This window comes from Lissotriton vulgaris, chromosome 9 (assembly GCF_964263255.1).
Source record: "Lissotriton vulgaris chromosome 9, aLisVul1.2, whole genome shotgun sequence".
NCBI classification, from domain to species: domain Eukaryota; kingdom Metazoa; phylum Chordata; class Amphibia; order Caudata; family Salamandridae; genus Lissotriton; species Lissotriton vulgaris.
Genome location: NC_141697.1, coordinates 549326227 through 549347998, shown reverse-complemented (window position 1 = coordinate 549347998; position 21772 = coordinate 549326227). Strand labels below are relative to the sequence as shown.

At 47.9% G+C, this 21772-nt stretch overlaps 1 protein-coding gene across 1 annotated transcript in view; it reads left to right on the top strand.

The window, feature by feature from the left end:
* Positions 1-21772, top strand: part of LGALS12 (galectin 12) — a 262129-nt gene that overhangs the window by 57204 nt on the left and 183153 nt on the right. Inside the window, exon 2 of the mRNA XM_086938060.1 lies at positions 16526-16614. Within this exon, the coding sequence (XP_086794186.1) occupies positions 16526-16614 (89 nt within the window). The remainder of the gene's footprint in view (positions 1-16525; positions 16615-21772) is intronic.

The following is a 21772-nucleotide window of genomic DNA, read 5'->3' as shown; positions in this document are numbered from 1 at the left end:
CGGCTTCCTGCCCAATTTTCTGACAAAATTCTTTAGGGCCATGATCGTTTTCATGAATAAAAGGGTTCTAGCCTTAATTGCGCTTGTCCAAGAACCTGACTCATGGAATAAAATGCCCAAATAGGAAAAGGTTGGGGTGTTATCCAGTGGCACATTGTTTAAAAACATCCGCTTCATCGGTTTACCTGATTTTGGACCACAGTTCATTGTAAAAGTCTTACTACAGTTTACTAGTAAATCTAGGTTCAGCATGAATTTCTCAAAACTAACTACTAGTTTTTGCAGAGCCCGAGGAGTGTGTGCCATAAGCACGGCATCATCCGCATACATGAGCGCAGGGATTGCCCTCCTCCCCACCCTGGGCATATCCCTGCAGCAGGTGATGCTCGAGCCCATTGATGTAAAGAAGAAATAAAAAAGGTGCCAGTACGCAACCTTGCCGCACTCCGCGGCCCACACTGAATTGTCTGGAGCATTCGCCCCCCCTACCGTAGCGAACAGAAGCTGTGGCCCCACTGTAGAGTTCCCTCAGGAAACAGATGATGTTATTGTCCACTCCCAAACCTTTCATTATTGCCCACAATTTAGAGTGTGATACACAGTCGAACGCTGATGAAAGGTCAACAAAAGTAAAATACAAGCGTTCCGATTTTATCCTTATATATTTGTGCTGCAGAAGCATTAAATTTAGGCCTTGCTCGATTGTGCCAATCCCTTTTTGAAAACCAAATTGCAAATCACTCATGATTCCATTTTCCTCAGCCCAGCTTTGGAGTCTTGCCAACACAATACGTCCCAGAATTTTTATTGATGAGTCAAGAAGGGAGATTGGTCTGTAACAGGCACAACTGTTTCTGTCCCCCTTCTTGTAAATCGGGACGATGACAGAGGTAAACCAAGATTCTTTCAGGCCCCTTGAAAGAGCTGCATTAAAAAGTTGTACCAACATCGGTCCCCAGATTTCAGTATTGACTTTGAATAGGTCTGCAGGAATCCCATCAGGTCCAGCAGCCTTACCGCCTTTGGTGGATCTCAAGGCAAGAAGTACCTCATCGAGTGTTACAGCCAAGTTATAACTTTGTTGTAAATCCAAACTAATATGAGGACCTCCACTATGGATGTCTTCCTGTGCCTTATAAAGATTGGAGAAATGATCTACCCATTTATCCTCATTTATTGCGATCTCGATTCGTGCCGTGTGGGTTTCGTATGGGAAAGGGGTGTTAATTACTTTCCAGAATGCGGCGGAATCCTTGGATTTTGAGGCCTCGCAGAGGGAATCTATTACCTCCTTATTTAGCGCAGTTTTCCTTACTTTCAGGGCCTGATTATATACGGACCTGCACTCTCTTATTTCACCTATATCCCTGGGGCAACTGTGTACTGCCTTTTTTGGATTTTTCAACGCCCTGGTACATGCGTTATCAAACCAGCTCTTGGGTCCCTTACCTCTACGTTTTGTCTCCACACTTAGGCTACTTTTTATGTTTGTGGCTATTATACCAAAGTGCTCAATTATTTGATCATTATTGGAATTATCACTCAGACAGATCCTAAAACTATTTGAGCACGCCTCCCAGAGTTCCTTAAAAATGGTTGCGGGGATTACTTTGCTCCAATTAAGTGTATAACCATTTTGTCTCCCAAGGACAACATCAACCGCTGTCTCAACTAGAGGCGCGGCCGTAGATGGGTCTGGGAACAATTCTACTACCTTAAGGCATTGTGGAAGATGGTCACTTATGGGCAGTTGGATATTTGTAACCTCCAACACTCTATGATTGAGATTACTGGAGGAAATAATAAAATCAATGGTTGACGCTAAGCCTCTACCAAAAAAAGTCCAGGCGAAGGGTGTGGGTTTTAGGGCTGATTCGTTAGCAAACCCTAGATCAAACATAAATAATAATTCGTTAAGCAGGTCCCCCATCAGAGTATGATCAAAATGAGTCAGATACGTATCTCTCTCTGTCATTAGGCCACATAGGCCCTGACTCCCTTTAGTACATAATGAGCAATTAAAATCTCCCCCCCCCATAAAATTACCAATTCTCTATCATTTTTATCTACCTCTAACTGAACTTCCTCCTTGAGCTGCTTCATTACAACCAGAATTTCTTCCCTCGGGACATTATTGTAGAAGTTAATAATCAACACCCCGGCTCCTTTAAAATTCCTTAGAGTTATAAGCTGAAAATAACTAGAGTGTAAGTGGCAATAAGCTTGTTTAATTTTAAGTTGGTTCGAAACAAGCGTAGTCAATCCACCCTTTGCTCTACCAAAATGACCTCCAACAGCTGGGGTAAAGAAGGTTCTATAACCATTTACATGGATTGATTCCTGAGTCCATGTTTCTTGCAAGGCCACTATATCCTGGCCATTTATTACAGACTCCCAGGCTGGGTTAGTAATTTTTTGCCTCAACCCTGCTATATTCCAAAACAATAGTGCACATGGGTCACTCTTTGTCAGTATCGGGCCATCTCCTATCTGTTCCCCACTCCCATTTTTAACAGCTGCGATAGATTGCATCTGCTCCAGAATATCACTGTCGCATGGTGTCAATCTATCGGAAGTCAAGGTCTTCTGTACAGTGGGCAATACTTGAGATAGCTCACTGAAGGCCTCAATACTTTTAGGGGGAACCCCATCCTTAGTAAGAGCGTGGAAAACTGGGGGAGAGGAATTTTTCCCAGCCCGATTTTCTTGGGATATCTGAGCTTGCTGTCAATCTACCCCCTCCAGACCAGAGAAAATCTGTAAGCGATTTTGGGTTGGTAGATTATACATGTGTGGGAGAAATTCTCTGTTATTCCATGGTCTACCTTGAGAGGGGTTAGGCTCCAGATATGGTGGATATTGATTATTTGAAGGGGGGTATTGATGATCTTGTAACTAATATCTGGGATAAAAGGCCTCCTGCCTCTGCATGTAAATATGGGGGTCCTGGGCATTTACATAAGCAAAACTACCCAACAATGGTGGTGGCCCCCTTGGACCAGCCCTATCCCATGATCTCACATTTCCAAACCCCCGTTGTTGATGGGTTGGCTTCTTAAATAGCTGCCTGTCCCAGCCCCGTTTATTATAGCCTTTTGACGGTGCATAGGGATAGAAATAGGATAAAAGATGTGTGGAGATGGCATCGCTGCTACTGGCATCGAACCAGTCTCCAATATGCCTCACGGCCCTATAATCCTTAAAGTTGATGATTATAACATCACCCCTTCTATCCTTCGGTCTAACTCCCACCCAATTGGCACGCCTTACACTTATGATTTCGCCGTTAATGGATGCAGGTAATGGTCTGTTATCTCGGAGCCCGAAGGTAACCTTGTTCCGTAAAGCTGCATGATCTTCCCATTTACCTGCAGGAAGTACTGGGACCCCTGCCATTACAATAACATAAGGGGCAGAGTCTGGGGGTAAGTCTATAATACGACTCGTCTTTTCTGGGACAATAGTTGGAAGATTCTCATTTCTCGACTTAGTCGTTAATAGATCCTTACTACCACCTTGGTTTTGAGGTCTCCCAGATTTAGGTGTTTGCTGCTAATTACTGGAGCCGCCTGCTGGGTTATAGGCAATTGTGATGTGGGAGTTAATAGCGTGATCGTGGGGCTACCAGATCTTACCCTCTCTTGCACTGGTTTCTTTTTTAGCACAGATGTTGGTGCTGTAGTTGCTGGTATTATAGGTGCTGTGTTAGGGGGGAAGCTATTACTTTAGATTTTGCAGGTAGGTTAATTTTTGCTATAGAATTCATCTTAACTTTTCCTGAGCCCTTTATTAGTTCATGTAAAAGGAGGGAATTCTGTTCAACCTTTTTCTCTATTTTATCTAAATGTGTGCACATCATGTTGGTCTTGTCCAGAAGTGGTTGCATCACACCCCTGATAAGTTCTACAATCTTGGCCATCGTGGCCTCTTCACTTAATAAGGTTTGACCAGTTTGTAACTGTGGGGAATGAACTGCCCCTTTCCTTATCTTCTGAGCTCGATTACACAGTGGCTCACCCCCCCTTTTTTTTACTGGTTCTCATAGCAAGTGGAGAAGTAGAGGACCTAGAAGATGACTCAATAGGAAGTTTAGGGGAACCTGATAACCTAACACTATCATTCCCTATAGGTGAATCCAATAATGATGAGCTAGTTGGTGTGCTAGACAGAAGATGTTTGCTCATTGTAATGGGATCAACAGGAAGGCTATCAATATTGTTTGTAATCCCTGGTTGTGAGAAATCAATAAGCATCACAGAGTCTGTAAGGCGAGTCGGCGAGGTTGCATCCCCTATTCCTCCTAAGTTGGAGGACCTCAACTCAGAGAATAAAGGTACAATTCCAGACTCACTCCCCCCTCCTTGTGTAGTTTTGTGGCTTGCCTTCCTTTGCTTCCCCCTTCGTCTCACTCGGGCTTTCTTGAATCTTCTAGGGGATTCTTTTGTTGCAGGCTCATTTATTCCTGTAGAAGATATGCCCAACCCTATGGGGGCTTGGACATGAGAGACTTCATCATGCTGCCCCGCATGGACCATAGCTATTACAGTAGTAATTTTGCCTGCGGGGACCAGATGTTCCTTTACTACAGATGTATCAGAAGCAGTAACTGGGGGCTCAGGTGTAATAGTGATTGTAGGCGAATGTTCCAATCCCAGAGACGCCCTTCTGTTGCTATTTATGAGCGCAACCTTTTTAATAAGGAAATTGTCCATAGTAACCAATGTTGTGGTCATAGTGGGGGATAGTTCCTGGCTCAATTAATACAAGAAGTAATTATATAAGTAATAGAATCTCACTCACGTATTTTAAAGACTGCTCAAACAAACAAAGAGCAATGATGGACGAAAGGGGTGTGGGCCCGGCCCGGCTCCTCGGTCCCCGGAGGGCCACAGAGGGCCCGCCCTTTGCCCGGGCTTCGCCCCGCGCGCTCCCGCGACGTGGGGGCTGTCTGTCTTTTCACGGCGCCTCCTGGCGCTCCAATGACGGCGTCAAGGTGCGCCGCCGCATGTGCTGCTGGGAGAGCGAGTCCTCCGCTCGGCGGCCGCTGAGGTGGTGAAAGCGGCGGCGGGAGGACTCGCTGTGCAGGACTCGGGCGCTTTCCAGGACTCGGGCGCTTGCCAGGTATGCAGGGATTCCGGCTTTCTCTCTGCCCCAGAAAGGTTTTCCTTTTGCGGTGACCCCGCTTCCGCCGGGGCTGTCTGTCTTTTCACGGCGCCTCCTGGCGCTCCAATGACGGCGTCAAGGTGCGCCGCCGCATGTGCTGCTGGGAGAGCGAGTCCTCCGCTCGGCGGCCGCTGAGGTGGTGAAAGCGGCGGCGGGAGGACTCGCTGTGCAGGACTCGGGCGCTTTCCAGGACTCGGACGCTTGCCAGGTATGCAGGGATTCCGGCTTTCTCTCTGCCCCAGAAAGGTTTTCCTTTTGCGGTGACCCCGCTTCCGCCGGGGCTGTCTGTCTTCTCACGGCGCCTCCTGGCGCTCCAATGACGGCGTCAAGGTGCGCCGCCGCATGTGCTGCTGGGAGAGCGAGTCCTCCGCTCGGCGGCCGCTGAGGTGGTGAAAGCGGCGGCGGGAGGACTCGCTGTGCAGGACTCGGGCGCTTTCCAGGACTTGGGCGCTTGCCAGGTATGCAGGGATTCCGGCTTTCTCTCTGCCCCAGAAAGGTTTTCCTTTTGCGGTGAAAGAGTCGATCATCTTAACAAAGTCTCTACGTCTGTGAGCAGAAGCCGGAGACATATCTGAAAAGATTCGAAAATTATTTACACCTTCCATGTTAAATGATTTCTTAGAGTATGCAGTGTTTAAAATTCTCTCCTTCACCCTGAAATCAGAAAAATTAAGCAGAATTGTGCGCCTGTATTTCAGATTATTGGGTTTATATGCCGGGACTCTGTGTGCTCTTGTAATTGTTAAATCCCCTTGGAGCTCGGGTATGGCTTTTTTCAAGAGGGAGTCTGACCACTTGACTATATCCTTATCTTCCAGTCCCTCTGGTATGCCTACCAGCCGTAGGTTTGACCTCCTGTTATAGTTTTCAAGGTCCTGCAGTTTTTCTGCTAACTGGGCTCTGTCTCTATTGGCTGCCAGCAAGTCTTTCTGTATTGCTGATAATGAATCCTCCAGGGATGAAATCCGGATTTCAGCTTCGGTGACCTTTTAAAGGAAGATTCCCAAAACATTCTTCCATTTTCGTGAGCCTACTGTGCAGTTGTGAGATCTCCTGGGCATGGGAATGTTTAAAATCTCTTAACTCCTGGAGAATGGTTCCAAGCAATATTTCGATGGAATTTGTTTTTGTAGTGTTTGGAAGGAAAAATAACCCGTCCTCTTGAGATGCCTGAGGTGTCTGAGATGTTTGTAGGCTTAGCTCTTGGCTAGGAGATTCCATGGTATACTTATGGCTTGGGTTATTGTCCGGAGCCGATGCTATAGGTACCATAGGAGCCGCAGAAATTACCTCCTCAAAGTCCTCCTGAACTGCCCCTGCCGATAGTGCTTTCTCTGGTAACTCAGGCGTAATGGAGCTAGTTGACACCCCTCCAGCACTTAGGTCCTCTTGCACCAGCATACCACTTTTCCCCTCCTGATTCGTCCCCCCCCCACCCCCCGCATGGTAGTGCTCGACAGTTGCCCCTGTTGCCCCTGTTGGAGGAGGGGTTTTGAAAAAAGGGGGTACTGCTTTAGTTGGTTCCCAGTCCCATGGGCTGAGGATGTTTTGGTTGCCACTGTATCCACCTGGCCCATCTTAGCTCCTTTGTTGTTCCTCTCCATATTCACCTCACCTTTCTCACCTTTCCCGGCGCCTTTCTGAGTAACAGCGACTGCGGAGCTCGATACTATTGAGAGGTCAGGAAGGGACTGATTTTCAGCATCTTCGTCTCCCTCTCACTTGCCCTCCTCCTGGTCATCTTCATTGACCTCTCCATCTTCCTCACCCTGTTCTCTCAGAACGTTATATTTATTTCTGCCTGGTTGCATCTCTGCGTCCTTCTGTCTCAGGGCGCTCTTTTGCTGGATTTTTCGTCTATTTTTTCTCTCCCCTTTGACCACAGGCGGGGTTTTATTTATAGATTTCAGCAGTTCCTTTACCTGTTCCAGCTTGGCCTGCTTGCCCTTGTTTCTTGCCGACATGACTGGGTATCAGCTGTGTGATTATTACTATTTTTATTAGGCACCTATCTTGCTAATAATGCCTGCAACGTCTCTGTAAATGCCTTATGGATACCCAGGAGGTGTAACGGTCACAGATAGTATAGGTCACCTAAAGATATCGCTTTTGCAGAGGCAGAGTTTTTTTTTCCTTTTTGACGTGGTGGAGGGCAGGTGTAAAAACCCCGAGCCTTCTGGACACTGCGGTCCCCCCACTCGGCGGCCGCTTGATGACTGTATAAGCGGCGGCAGAGGGGACCATTCCAGCACCAGAGAAACACCCCACCGAACCGCGCTTGCAGAACTAGGACAGGCAGTATAGCCAGGAAGTTCACGACAAGGCACGTGCTCACGGTGTAAGAAACCAGGCATCAGGGTTAAGGAATAAAGGTGAGCTAAGGCAGGTAGGTGCTCCGCAGACTGTACGATGCATTCAAAATTTGACTCACGCTGCTGCTGAGGGAGTGTAGAGAGAGAAAAAAAAAACGGGAAACCAAGGTGCGGGCAGCCCCTCGATACCTCCTCGAGCTTGCTCAGACGTCCTGTTCCGTCTCCCCATCCGGCCGTCCCGTTGCCCGTCAGCTCCTGCAGATTGATCTCGGATCGCGGCAGCTTGGAATCGCCGCTCGGCTGCGTAGCGGAGAAAGTAGAGGGTTTAATCGACAACCATTAAACTGCAGCCGAGCGGAGCGCCGGCATCTCGGTCAGCATTGCTTCGTGGGCGGGGCCATCAGCGTGGCAGGAAGCACAACGGCGGCGTGCGTGGATCACGTCAGCCGTTCATCCAATCGTCAGATCTCGCGTCAGAAAGAAATGAAATCATTAGTACCTGGTCCATGCTCCGAAGAAATAAAAAAGTGACATGAGGCACATGGTGGGCATTTAGGCAAGTAAGAAGAATGCCAATCAAGCCAGTAAATGGTAAGTAATGGGCCGGCTCCCAGACTCTTATTGTTTACAATAACCCTCGCGGCAACACGCAAGCGCACTGTTTTGCAAGACCAGAAAGGCTGCATCATGGACCATTTTGTCACAATCCTGAGGAGGAATTCTGGAGTTATTTAACTATCTAGCCTTAGGATTCTAACCTTCTGTCACTGTCTTGCCCCTGGTCCCTGGAGTCCTCCCACAATATTGAAGCATGTGGGCAGATTTTGCAGTTAAACATAGGCATTCTAGAGCCATGGCAGCTTTTATCCGTGGAATGGTTCCTTTATTGATATCACTTTCTGATGCCAAATTCCTAAAGTTACGTCATTATTTTATGTTATATGTTATCACTATTTATAAAGCGCAACAATTACTCGGAGGTGTCCTGGCGCTGAACCACTAATTCTCTGAGAACATAAACAGGAGACCAGGATTAGCGAGTAAAAAGCCAGTTTTCAAACCTCTCCGGAAGGTAAGTAGGTCCGGGGGCTTTCTCAAACTAGGGGGAAACTCATTCCAAGCTTTAGCTGCGCATACCATAAAGCTTCTCCCTCCCCATGTCGATTTTTTGACGTGTTGCACAGTCACCAGCTTTGCTCCTCCGGAGCGCAGGGTTTTTCTGGGTATATACCACTACAATTTCCGTTCCAGGATATCTGGGCCTATTCCGCGAAGTCCCTTAAACGCGGTGCTAAGAGTTTTGAAAAGAACTTGATTCTTGACTGGCAATCAGTGCAGTTTTCTCAATTCCTTAGAGATGGGGTGTATTTGGGAGTGCCCGTAATCAGCCTAGCAGCTGCATTTTGTAGCAGTTGCAATTTGTTTGCAAAACGTTCCTGCATATTTAAATACAGGCTGTTGCAGTAGTTGAGTCAGGACATAATAAGAGCAGTGTTATACCTGGTACCATTGGCGTAGGTCTCACTCCCATTTTTGCTGTTGCCTCATGTATTTTTGCTGGTGTTAGATGCTTTGGGCACTGCTGTGCAGTGCCACAGTGCGAGTGCTCCCTGTTGTAAATTGATGAGCGGATTAGTGATGCCATGATTGGATGTTTGGTTTACTTGTCAGACCCTAGTACAGGGCACTGAGTGTGCCCAGGGCGAGTAAATCCAAATGCTGCTGGTGGGCTTGCAGCACTGGTTGTGCCACACACAGAAGCAGCCTTGTAAAACGTGTCTCAGGTCTGCCATTGCAGAGCCTGCGTGCAGTCTGGTACTGTCATGCTGACTGGGCAAGTGCACCCACTTGCCAGTCCCTAAACCTTCCCTTTTTTCATATCTGTCACCCCTATGGTACTCCCAAGGGCAGGGTGCATATGGTAGAAAAAACCCTGATGTGTGTGGCATGTCCTAATAGTGAATTACAGCCATTTTCATTTTTCACTATTGCAAGGCTACTATTCTCCATAGGCCAGAATGGGCTATTAGATTATTACATGTTTATAATCCTAACTGTCTCAGAGAACATGGTAGAAATTCGAGTTAAGTATGCCTGGACTCAGAATGATAAAATCATCTTTTAGTAAAGTTGGTTTTAACATTCTATGTTTGCAAATACCACTTTTAGAAAGTAAGTATTTGCTTGTCTAACCTTTCAAGCCGCCTCTGCTAGGTTGTGTATTCCTTTGTCTGGTTTTGTAAGTGACAGGGCTGGGGGGTTCCAAGAGACCGGATGAGTCAGCCCGGTGGTGATTAGAGAGATCGGCATCTAGCTGGGAGGGAGGAGTTGCACCTTAAACTTGAATAGGGGTGTGCCTGCCTTCCACAATGATGGTTCCACCCCCTGAGGAGCGGCTGATTTCTCTGCCCTTCACCCTGAAAGAAGAGAAGGAGTCCTGTCAACAAAGTGATCCAGGACTGTACTTGCCTTCCGCAATGCTGGCTCCACCTCCTGTGGGGAGTGTGATGTTTCAGCCCAGCACTGTGAAAAGAAAGGAGAAGTCTGGTCAAAAGAGTGCTTCAGAACTGGTTTGGACTGGGCAAAGGCCCCTCTCCCCTGAGAGAACAAAGGATTTTGAGGTATAAAAATTGGGACCCTAATCCCATGAAATTAAATCACTTTTGGACTACAAGAAGAAACCTTTACGGAGGAAGAGGAACCTGAAGAAACTGAGGAGAGACTATTCCCAAGCTGAAGTGCTGCTTGGGGCATTGGCCTGCAGTGGTTGCCTTACTGCCAAAGGAAGGAGAAAGGAACTTTGTGTACTTTGCTTTCAACTTGTGAAGGTATCTCCAAGGGCTTGGAAAAGAAGCTTGCCTCCTATTGTTGTCTCAGGGACAACAGACTTCAACCCCCAGCTCCCCAGCTCCCCAGAGTTCTTTGAAAGTGCCTGCTGCTGTTTTGGGCCTTCTTAGGGACTGCGAGCCGCAAGGAGCTGGAAGCGCGTCTCATCGAAGTAGCGTGTCGATGTCGCTGTGCCTGCCGTCGCAACTCCGAAGGAGGGTGTTGCCGCTGGAGCTGTCTCACTTAACCGCATCGAGAGAAGCGTGCTGCAAGGAAGAGGAAGCGCGTCGCCATCGCTGCTGCTGCCGTCACAACTCCGAAGGAGTGTGTTCCAGCTGGAACTGTCGTACTGCACCGCATTGAAGAGCACCTCGCATCCCCGAGAAGCGCGCCTTCGGAGCTGCTGCCATTGCATCGTAGATGTCGCGGCTGTAGTTGACGCATCGCGCGGAAGCTTCACGCATCGTGGGAGAAGAGTGTTGGCCCTGGAGCTGCTGCCGTCGCATCGCGGAACAAGGGTGTCGCCGCTGCAGTCTACGCATCGAACAGAGAACTTCTCGCATCCCCAGAGAAGTGTGCCGCATCTGGAAGATCTTCACAGCTTTATTTCTTTGCACCTGAACTTTGCCGCATTTCCCTCGCTGCAACATTGCTTGTCGTGGAAGTGCAATGCAACCTAAGGTACATTGACGCAAAGTGTTGCATTTCAAGAACTGAACTGAACTAAGCTAAATCTAACATCTTAAAGTAACAGTATTGTGTATTTTTGTCATTTTATGGTCTTGTGGAAAATCTATATAATGTCTACTCATTTTTTATATAAAACCTTGTGTGGTGTCCATCTGTAGTGTTGTCACTGAGTTACTGTATGTGGTCACAAATGCTTAACACACTGCCTCTGAGATAAGCCTGTATGCTCGTGCCAAGCTACCAAGGGGGTGAGCAGGCCTTATTTTAGGAGTGTAATCCCCTTATCCTAACTAGAGGCAAGGGTCCCTATTTGTCACAAGTACCTACCTGTGCCAACTAGAAACCCCCAAATCTAACAAGCAGTGACTACAGACCGCTGACAGTTTGTAGTAGGCAGAAAGGGCAGTATTTTCTAAATCATTCAAATCAAAAAATAAACGGAAGATGCCACAGCATTAATTTGGTCCCCCAATTTGTTTTTCGTTGATAATGACTCCTAGGTTCTTCACCTTCCTGACAGGAGTCGGAAGTGTCCCCATGCCATCTGGCCACCATCTTGGGGTCCAAAAGTTAGCATCATTACCGAACAGGATGACCTTGGTCTTGCCAGAATTCAATTTCAGGCAATTTTGTGCTCCCGATTGCTGCCATGCAATCATGGAACCTGTCCTCAATTCTTGTGTCTGACCAGGCCGTAAAGACACCACAATTTGCGTGTCAGCATACGAAGTCAGGCTGAAACCAAATGACCTGATATGGGTAGCCAGTGAGGAGACATGCACACTAAAAAGTGTGGGGCTAAGGGAGGACCCCTGGGGTACTCCACATGGCAGCGAGAAAGTTTGGAATTAAAATTACCCAGTGCCACTGTTTGCGATCTGTCCAACAAAAAAGATCTAAGGCGATCATGAGCTTTGCCTGGAATGCCCCATGCTGACAAACTGTCCATCAGAACATTATGCTGGACCGTATCAAAGACTGGACAGGCCCAGCATAATCGGCATAATTATCTAATAACTGGTTCTTAAAGTGAGAGCAAGAACAATTCTAGGTTTCTGCAATGTTGTCATGGGCAATCTTCAGTCCGAGGGGTGTGAGGGCCCATAATTTTAAATTCCTGCCTAAAATGAGGTTTTGATTAAATCCAAAATTGCACACCGGTCTATGACTCGACCGTCCCAGAAATTAGCCTTATCGTTTGTGGGCCTGGCATTTCTTTGTGTGCAGTTTTAGTCCTCCAATGTATGAAGGACAGGTTTTTGTCCCTACCTTAGCAGGATCTATGCCACCAATGAAAAAGCCCTCACCAAATGCTAGCTAAGTAAAACGTGTTCAATCTTGGAATCTGTAAGCAGAGTTTGCGTGTTCACAGAAAGCATAATTCATCCAGAAAATCACTGAATGGTACAGCAAATGTGATTGCTAATTTCATATGTTGTCAACTTGATTTTATCATAACATTATGATGAGCATCTTGGAGATATAAAGTGGCAACAACTTTACTATACATACTCTGCTGGTGAGCCTCAAATTTCCATATTGTTTATTTAAGTATATTCTGGAGAATTTCCTGCCTAAGCAAAATTGATGTGACAAATTCATGGCATATATGGGTGGTACCATTCTTTCTTTATCTCTTTGTTCCCTGGTTTGCCAATTCAGTGCCCCATCGTGTCCTCAGGACCTACCCAGTCCCTCAGTCCTTAAGAGTAGGTTTGAGGTTCATGGAGCCTTCCCTCCCCACGTCCAAACTCTATAATGCTACTTGTCTCACTGTCATGGCTGTTTTGAAGGTGAGACATTCTAGTAGGCTAACCTAGCATCTGCCATGGTTTGGGGTTTGGAAATGGTTCTGGATCCATGTAGAAATGGGCAGTAGGCGGGAGCAAATATGTCAATGCAGATCGCCCAGGAGTCATTGCCTGTACCCACTTTAAGGTAATGGATAGGTGTGGCTAGGCACCCACCCACTTGGTACTTGTAGTGGTTGGTGGACATCATAGTGACTACAGAGAGCCAGCAGTATGAACAGCAGGACACTTATAAGGAGTTTTTTCGTCCTCTGAAGGGTAAAGCATATGTGAAACAAACTACAGTGCATGTACATACACACTGGCATAAACCTTAAAAGTGGGGCTGGCAAATTTTTCATTACAACTGTATAATATTCGTATTTTGTGGCATTCCACAATATGCATGTAATGTGAATTCCTGAATTTATGCCAATATGCCAAACGAAATAATTTCATTTCCCGGGCAGGAAAAATCCTAACTCTGAAGCACAGGAGCAATGCGAATGAACAGCATGAGAGCGGCACTTGTGTTTTTGTGCTAATTTTTTTATCTCAAAATGTGTCCTCATCCAAAAAGCACATATGAATTTCTAGTTAAACTCTAGATCTAAATGCCAGATTTGCATTTTGCATAATTTCTCCCAACATTTGCATAATAAACAAAAGGAAATGATGTGAGTTTTGCACACCCCTTGCTTTAAAAACTGTTTTCCTTTGACAGCTGGGAGTGGGTAGCACACTTGGCCTCGCTGCAGAAGAATGACATAAATAACCTCTGCCATTAAGGAAGGGAGTGTTGCTAGAGTGGTTGTCAGCTACCCACAGCAGTGGAACACAGAGCACCTGCAACAAGCTGCCAAGAGGAGCTCTGCTTCTCGGAGCAAGAGCAGCCCAGCCCTAGACCCGAGCTGCCAGCCCCTAGGACAGGGGTCTCCAACTTTTTCTGTACTGAGAGCTACTTCTGTTCAATGAAACGCATTGAGAGCTACTGATATTATTACCGTTGCATATAATAATTTAACCAAGCTGAAGCTTTCTAATTTTAAAAGTTGGGCTGCACACAGGTGAGATACTCTGATGTAGCTGGAGAGCTACAGTAGCTCTCAAGCTACTGGTTGGAGACCCCTGCCCTAGTACTTTCTCCATCCTCTGCCTGCAGGCTTTGGGAGTACAGGGAGGGGTAGGTTGTAGGGTAGCTAGTGGAGCGCGGGGGGAGAGGGGGTGTGTCTGTGTGTGGGTAGGTAGGTATAATGCAAATTCGTTTTGGCAGAGGTGCTTGAGATACCAGAATATCATGGACTCTTTAAGAGAACAGTGCTTTATGCACTAGACCAGGGTTCTCCAAAGTTTGTCCTGGAGGACCGGATCCATGCCATATTTTTAGCATTTCCCCATTTAGATAAATGTAGTTATTTTAAAAACCTGGCATGGATCTGGCCCTCCAGGGCCAACTTTGGGGAACCCTGCGGGGCTGAACCAATGGAGATTTCGACATGTCAATGCGGCTGTACGTAGGGAGGCAGTGTGGCTTCTATAACAATGCTTTATATAGTGGCACAATGTGCATTTTGCCATTGTATAGATACTTTACGTACTATTAAAAGTGAATACGAACACAAAAAAGTGATGCTTACCTCCTAGGTGCGCATTGTGTTTATTTGAATAACAATCATTCTTTGCATTCTGAAGGCCTTAGAAACTGTCCTGGCAATGGAGCTTGACATTATGAATGGGAAAATGTGAATGTTGTAGCAATTTAGAAATTGGTATTGTCACACTAGCTACACATTTACACTGCCTGAGCCTATATAGGAAGTTATCTCCTGGAGTCTTAAGCGCGTGAGCAGCATCCCATGATCCAACAAGAAGCTGGATATTGAGCAGACCTATGTCACCCGTTGAAGGCTGTCATACTGAACATCCGATTAGTGCTCTGTAATAACCAATAGGTAGCTTACAACTTTTAAGACTTCCTAAATAAATAAGTTAGCCATACAAAGGTTTGAGGAAATATTAAACCTGCTGGTATGTCTTTTGGCATAGGAATTGTGATGGCCATTTTGACCACTTGAGCACAATTTATCAGAGCGATATTTTTTCTGCCGCAGACATTTTTAGGTCTCGCCTGTCGATGCGCATGCGCATCGAGCTAGCGAGTCTATGGTGGCTTATCCACTCTTTATCCAACTTGCAAGCAATCGTGGCGATTCCACCCTCACTCACCCTCACTCACCCTCACTCACCCTCAACCCCTCACCCTCACTCACCCTCAACCCCTCACCCTCACTCACTCACCCACCCTCAACCCCTCACCCTCACTCACTCACCCTCAACCCCTCACCCTCACTCACCCTCAACCCCTCCCCCTCGACCCCTCCCCCTCAACCCCTCACCCTCACTCACCCTCAACCCCTCACCCTCAACCCCTCACTCACCCTAAACCCCTCACCCTCAACCCCTCACCCTCAACCCCTCACTCACCCTCACTCTCACTCATCCTCACTCACCCTCAACCCCTCACCCTCACTCACCCTCACTCACCCTCAACCCCTCACCCTCACTCACTCACCCTCAACCCCTCACCCTCAACCCCTCACTCACCCTCACTCTCACTCACCCTCAACTACTCCCCCTCACCCTCACTCACCCAAAACCCCTCACCCTCACTCACCCAAAACCCCTCACCCTCACTCACCCAAAACCCCTCACCCTCACTCACCCTCAACACCTCACTCACCCTCACTCACCCACCCTCACTCACCCTCAACACCTCACCCTCAACACCTCACCCTCAACCTCAACCCCTCACCCTCACTCACCCTCACTCACCCTCACTCACCCTCACTCTCACTCACCCTCAACCCCTCACCCTCACTCACCCTCACCCTCACTCACCCTCACCCTCACACAGTGCAATAGTTCTCAGACCATTTCAGTTAGAGCTTTTAGAAATGTTTATGGCTTTTTTTATTTGTAATACTTTAGCATTGGCTACAGGAAACAAAAATGCTAAACATTTACAAAAAAACCCATAAACAATTCTAAAAGCACTAACTCTAATGGTGCGAGACCTATTGCATTTCCAATGCTTGTTTATCTGCTTGCCATCCAGTTTTTGGAACTGGGCACTCACTTGTAGGGCACTTCATGAGACAGCGATATTTTGGACCTTTAAAAAATAAGGTTTAATATTTCTAGCTATGGTTACTCTCATTGTGCAGTGTGGACGTTAGCATGAACATTGTTTGCCAAAGTAGCTTTTGGGCCCCTTCTTAATCTGTTTAACCTTGCTTCTGGCTAGTCCAAGACTCTGCGCTTTTATTCAGGGTCAGATACACTTGGAGCCTACCAGTACCTCATTTCCGCTAGTCCAATCCCACATGGGATTAGGCCTTCTACCAGTACCTCATTTCCTCTTGTCACAACCCACATGGGATTAGTCCTTCTACCAGTACCTCATTTCCTCCAGTCACAGCCCACCTGGTAGTAGTCCTCCCAAACAAACACTCCTTTCCCTCCTTCCAGCTCCAACCTTCCTCACAATGCCTTCTTGCCTCCATTTTCGATTTTCTTTGGGCCACCTGCGTTGTTGTCGTGCCGAGCAGAAATGCCACAGCTTCACTGAAAGAATGAATTTAGGAAACTGCATAGCTCGTGTTGCACCTCGTAGTTATACCACTCACACAGTCCTGCTAAAGTTTCAGCTTTCTGACTTCCTCTTTTCGTTTTCGTCTTTTTCAGGTTCTCCCTTACATTACAACCATCTTTGGCGGTGTCTATCACGGGAAGCAGATACTGGTGCAAGGAACAGTTCAAAATGAAGCAGAGAGGTATGCAGTTTGAAGAAGGCTGTATTGTGCAAGTGCTCTCTTCGAGCGTGAGTGTATGGAAGAGTGCAGGGGTCTCTAACCAGTAGCTGGTGAGTTACTGCAGCTCTCAGGCTACCTCGGAGTAGCTCACCTGTGCGCAGCCCAGCTTATTAAATAAGAAAGCTTTTGCTTGGTTGATTTTAATATATATGTATATATATGCTCAATTGTAATTAATGTGACTCTGAGTCAACTGTCTCTGCAAGATCATTGTGGATTCTGGGCCGCTCCTTTGCTTTGGACATCTTTGGGCAAATGTTCATTCAGACAGGCCCATCTCTTTGCTCTGGTTAAGATTATTTCTCTTATTAGAAGGCAGTCCAGCAACTCTTCTTCTAGGGTAGAAGGCTGCAGCATGGTGGCTCCGGCATCCAGAGCCTGATCCCTTTGTTGTGGGTGGATGGGAGTGGAACATTGACTTTGGAGAATGGAGGCACTTAATAACATGTAGGGGTTAGCACTAAAGAGTGTCCTGGTGCTGTCAGATGCCTTCCCGGAGCTCAATGTTAGAGGTTATTTGGAGTCGGGCGAAACTGGGGCTGTTCCAAGTACAGGGAAGCTGAAATGACTTTTACATTGGGTATCAAACTATTGTTTAGTGTTAGATGTTACATTATTAAGGATAATATTCATACCACATAAGGTCTCCAAGCAGATCGCCTGTGCGCATTATGAAATCACACATTTGAGGGGGCGGTAATGATCCGTTAACGCAAAATAACTGGCAGCAAATCAAAATATCACAAAGAGAATTGTGTTTTTTACTGCCCAGGGCTGTCTCTAGAAAAGAGTGCATATCTGGGAAACAGTTACAGGGTGGAGCAACTTATGAATGGTGTGAACTCTTTCAGCAAATAAATTACAATTGCTGCAAAAAACTCATAACCGAGATATCTTCCTCAGGGAAGGCAAAACAATAGTTTTTCAGTTTTCCTTTGAAGTCTTATGTTGTTTGTGAGCCAATTCGATGAGAAGATTGTTGGACTTGGCCCTTCTGGCAGGTTCACCCCTGAACTTTTTGCTTTCAATGGTGACCTGGTGATGGTGATTTTTTTGGGCTCTACGCACTTTCACTGTGTCCCAGTGGAAAGTGCGTGCGCACTCGGAGTGCATGGAGTAAGGTTGGCCTGCCCTCCCATAGGAATGCATGGGGAATGTCTGTGTCCCTGGTAGTTCCTGATGCGTGAGGTGTGCATTCTCTAGTTTAGTATGTGCGAACTCGTGCGATTGAATGCTTCGCAATGATGTATGTGGCATATGTGTGTCTTGTGTAGAAATGCCACTTCTAGGAGTTGGCATGTTAGTGTAAAATATGCCTGGCGTGTGATTGGCTGGAGCTGGCTGGGATGCCAGGCTCCAGGATTTCTGGATGGGTCTGCCCAGTGGTGAGTGGTGAGAGGTGAGATTAGCATGCTGATGTGAGGGGAGGAGTGCACCTGTGTACTAAATGAGGCTGGGTTTTCCCCAAACAATGCTGGCTCCGCCCCCTGTGGTGCGTCTAATGACCCTAGCCCTGCCAGTGAATAGAGTGAGGGAATGAGCCCATCAAAGGTGCTCCAAAACCAGATGCGACTGGTTTCTCCCCCACCCTGCACCTACAGACAAAGGTTTTACTAGTATAAGAAGGGGCTGTGTCCCCACACAAACTGTTCTCTGCCAGGATCCTGCCTGAGGGGGCTGCTGCCGTTGCTGGGCCAGAGGACCGCCACTTGGACTGTCTCCCTGCCTGGAGACCCAGTGAGCTGGCTCTGGGCCCAGCCTGGCCCCCTGCCTGCTGCATTTCTTGAAGGGCTCTTGCTGTACTTTTGGAGCCTCCAGCGCCTGGAAGCGCTTTTATTTGACTTACGATACAGAAAAGGGGGTGGTGATGAACAGAGTGTCTGAATGAAGCAGACCACTCTTACCCAGTCCAAAGATCAGGGCTTGATCCATCACCGTTATTTATCTCACTGCACCATCCCAGCTCAGAACCTGGCTATATGCAAATCAGTCTGTCCCTGGTCCAGTGCATCATGGGAACAGGGCAGACTAAACTACCAAGCCAATTCTTCACCAGAAAGGAGACAAGCTACCGGGGACCGGTTTCTGGCATTTCAGCCGTCTTCGGCCCGGCTTGCTTGAATCCTGATGGTGCAGTGAGAAAGGGACTCATGTCTGAGTATACCCTTCCACACCTATAGTGGCCAAAAACGATACAGAAAAGGGGGTGGTGATGAACAGAGTGTCTGAATTAAGCAGACCACTCTTAACCCAGTCCAAAGATCAGGGCTTGATCCATCACCGTTATTTATCTCACTGCACCATCCCAGCTCAGAACCTGGCTATATGCAAATCAGTCTGTCCCTGGCCCAGTGCATCATGGGAACAGGGCAGACTAACCTACCAAGCCAATTCTTCACCAGAAAGGAGACAAGCTACCGGGGACCGGTTTCTGGCATTTCAGCCGTCCCTTGCTCATTGCACCATCAGGATTCAAGCAAGCCGGGCCGACGACGGCTGAAATGCATGAAACCGGTCCCCGGAAGCTTGTTTCCTTCCCAGTGTAAGAATTGGCTTGGTAGTTTGGTTTGCCCTGTTCCCATCATGCACTGGGACAGGAACAGACTAATTTGCATATAGCCAGGTTCTGAACTGGGATGGTGCAGTGAGCTAAAAAACGGTGTTGGATCAAGCCCTGATCTCTTGACTGGGTGAGAGTATTCTGCTTAATTCAGAAACTCTGTCCATTACCACCCCTTGTTGTTAAATATTTATTTGACTTATAGCGCTTGGGAGCGCTGTATCTCTCTGCCGGTGCCCACCCGGCATTTGGCCGCTTAATTGCCGCCCTCGAGGGATTACCAGGCGTGGGGATCCCCCTGTTTTGCCCATTTGCGGCGCAGGAGCTCACCCCGCTTATTTGCCGACTCTAAAGTCCCCTGGCAGGTGCCCACCCTGCCAGGGACATTGCCGCCCTAATATCGAGTGCCCACCTCGATTTGCTGTGATTTTAGACCAGCCGGTGCCCACCCGGCATTGCCCCTCGAAGATCACCGCCGCAGCCCAAGGGCATTGAAATCGTTGCCGGGCCGCTGCCTTGTGCGACCCGGAAGTGCTGCCTCCACGTCCCCAGGGCCGCGCTGCTACTGGCTGCCCTCAGCAGCGCGACCCGGAAGTGCCCGCGGCCCGCCTGGTTGTAGGCGGGGCCTCGCGGACGGAAGGAGACGTGCCGGCGAGACCAGGAAGAGGTGCTGCCATGAGGACAGGAGCACCGCCGGCACCCGGAGCCTCCAAGAGCTAGGGAGAGCCCCGGGGTGTGACCAAGAAGGACGCCCGAGGAGCGGGAGCTCTCGAGAGAACCGCCGCTGCACAGCAACCCGGTGAGTGCCTGCAAAGGGGAGGGGGCAGTCGGGGCACATTGCTGGTGCCCGCCCCTCCCCTCCACTGCGAGTGCCTGAGGGGTTGTGAGCCCTTGAGGCTCAAGGCGGCATCCTCCTTGTTTAAAGCCCAGAGAGGGCTCCGGGGGAATTTGTTCACTCTGAGTCCCCAGAGGGGGGACTCCGACGCAGAGGGCATTTGAGCAGAGCCCCGAGAGGCTCAAGGAGGGCATTTTGTATCCCGAGCCCAAGAGGCTCACAGCCCACATGGCGTTTCGAGCCTGAGAGGCTCGTGGGGGCATCAGTTGTTTTGAAGAGCCCAGAGAGGCTCTTGAGGTCCTCATTGTTGTTTTAAGAGCCCAGAGAGGCTCAGGGGGACATTTTGTTTCTGCAGAGCCTGTGAGGCTCCCACATCGTGTTCGCCCCACCATTGTTCTTGAGCCTGCAAGGCTCCCACGTTGGCACAGCCTTGTCTTACACAGCTGCCCAGCACTTCGTGGGCAGCTGCCACGTTTAGGCCCCCCTGACATTTGGGACACAGGGCGTCCTAGCCCCAACAAGGCCAGAGGGCCTAGGGACTGCCACAGGTTGTGCCTTCTGTGAGTTTTGCGAAATTGCTTGTGCTTGCACCTCTGAATGTGCTTTTATACGTCATGTGCCTTGTTCTACACCGCTGAATGTTTTTATACATCATGTGTTTTCCTCTCTTACACCTCTGAATGTTTTTAGGCATCATGTGTTCTCCTGTGCTGCACCTCTGAATGTGTTTTTATGCGTCATGTGCCTTATCCTTACACCTCTGAATGTATGTTATGCATCATATGTTATATGTTTAAACCCCTACAGGTATTGTGATACTTAGGTGGCTGTTCTTCTAGTACAGGGGTGCTAGTGAGGTCCTGGTTACCAGTAGTTACTGGTTGTGTACTTTATGTTCTACTTTTGTGCTACAGTGATTTGTATTCCAAGTTCTAAAAGTGCTAAAAGTGCTGATTCCTGACAGTGGTCCATGTGGCCCTGTCTTGTACATATCCCCTGTAAATTCTGCCCGTGCCTGTTGGCACATTGTAAAGTGTGTGTTTTTATCTAATGTGTTTTGGTATAATACAAAGGCTATTTTTATATCTAACCTTGTGTGGAGTTTCCTTTGTGGTGGGCCTTGGGTGTTGTTGCTGGGGTGCGTGCGCAAATACTTAACTCACATCACCTCCAAGTTTAGCCTTGCTGCTTGTGCCACGTTACCTAGAGGGTGAGCAGGGGTTATCTTGGCGTGTAACTCCCTTGCCCTGACTTGGGTGTGGTGGTCTCTGACTGACTTTGGCGCCAGCCCTGGCCAGCCGGGGATCCCATTTCTAACAAAGATAGATTGAGTCTTCTTTGCATTGATCTAGAGCAACAGATGCCAACATTAAATAGTGAAAATACTCAATCACCATAGGCCCCAGGAGGAAGACCAACATCTTTCTTTAGGCCCTGGGCGAATATTATCGGAGACCTTGTAAATGCTTGTGGGAGTCTGGTCCACGTAAGTTTAGACCCTCTGAACGAGAAGAGATACTGACCCTCCTCCTGTATAGGAATGGGAAAGAAGGCAGAGCAACAATTAACCATGGTGAATCAGTAGGCACTGGCTGGGATGCAGGAAAGTTTGGCAACAAGTGTAGGGTCCACAGGGAAGCTTGGGATAACCACATTCTTGGTAGTCCTATGGTCCTGCAAGAACCTGCACATGTTGGTCTTGCCCAATTTATGTATCAAGAGAA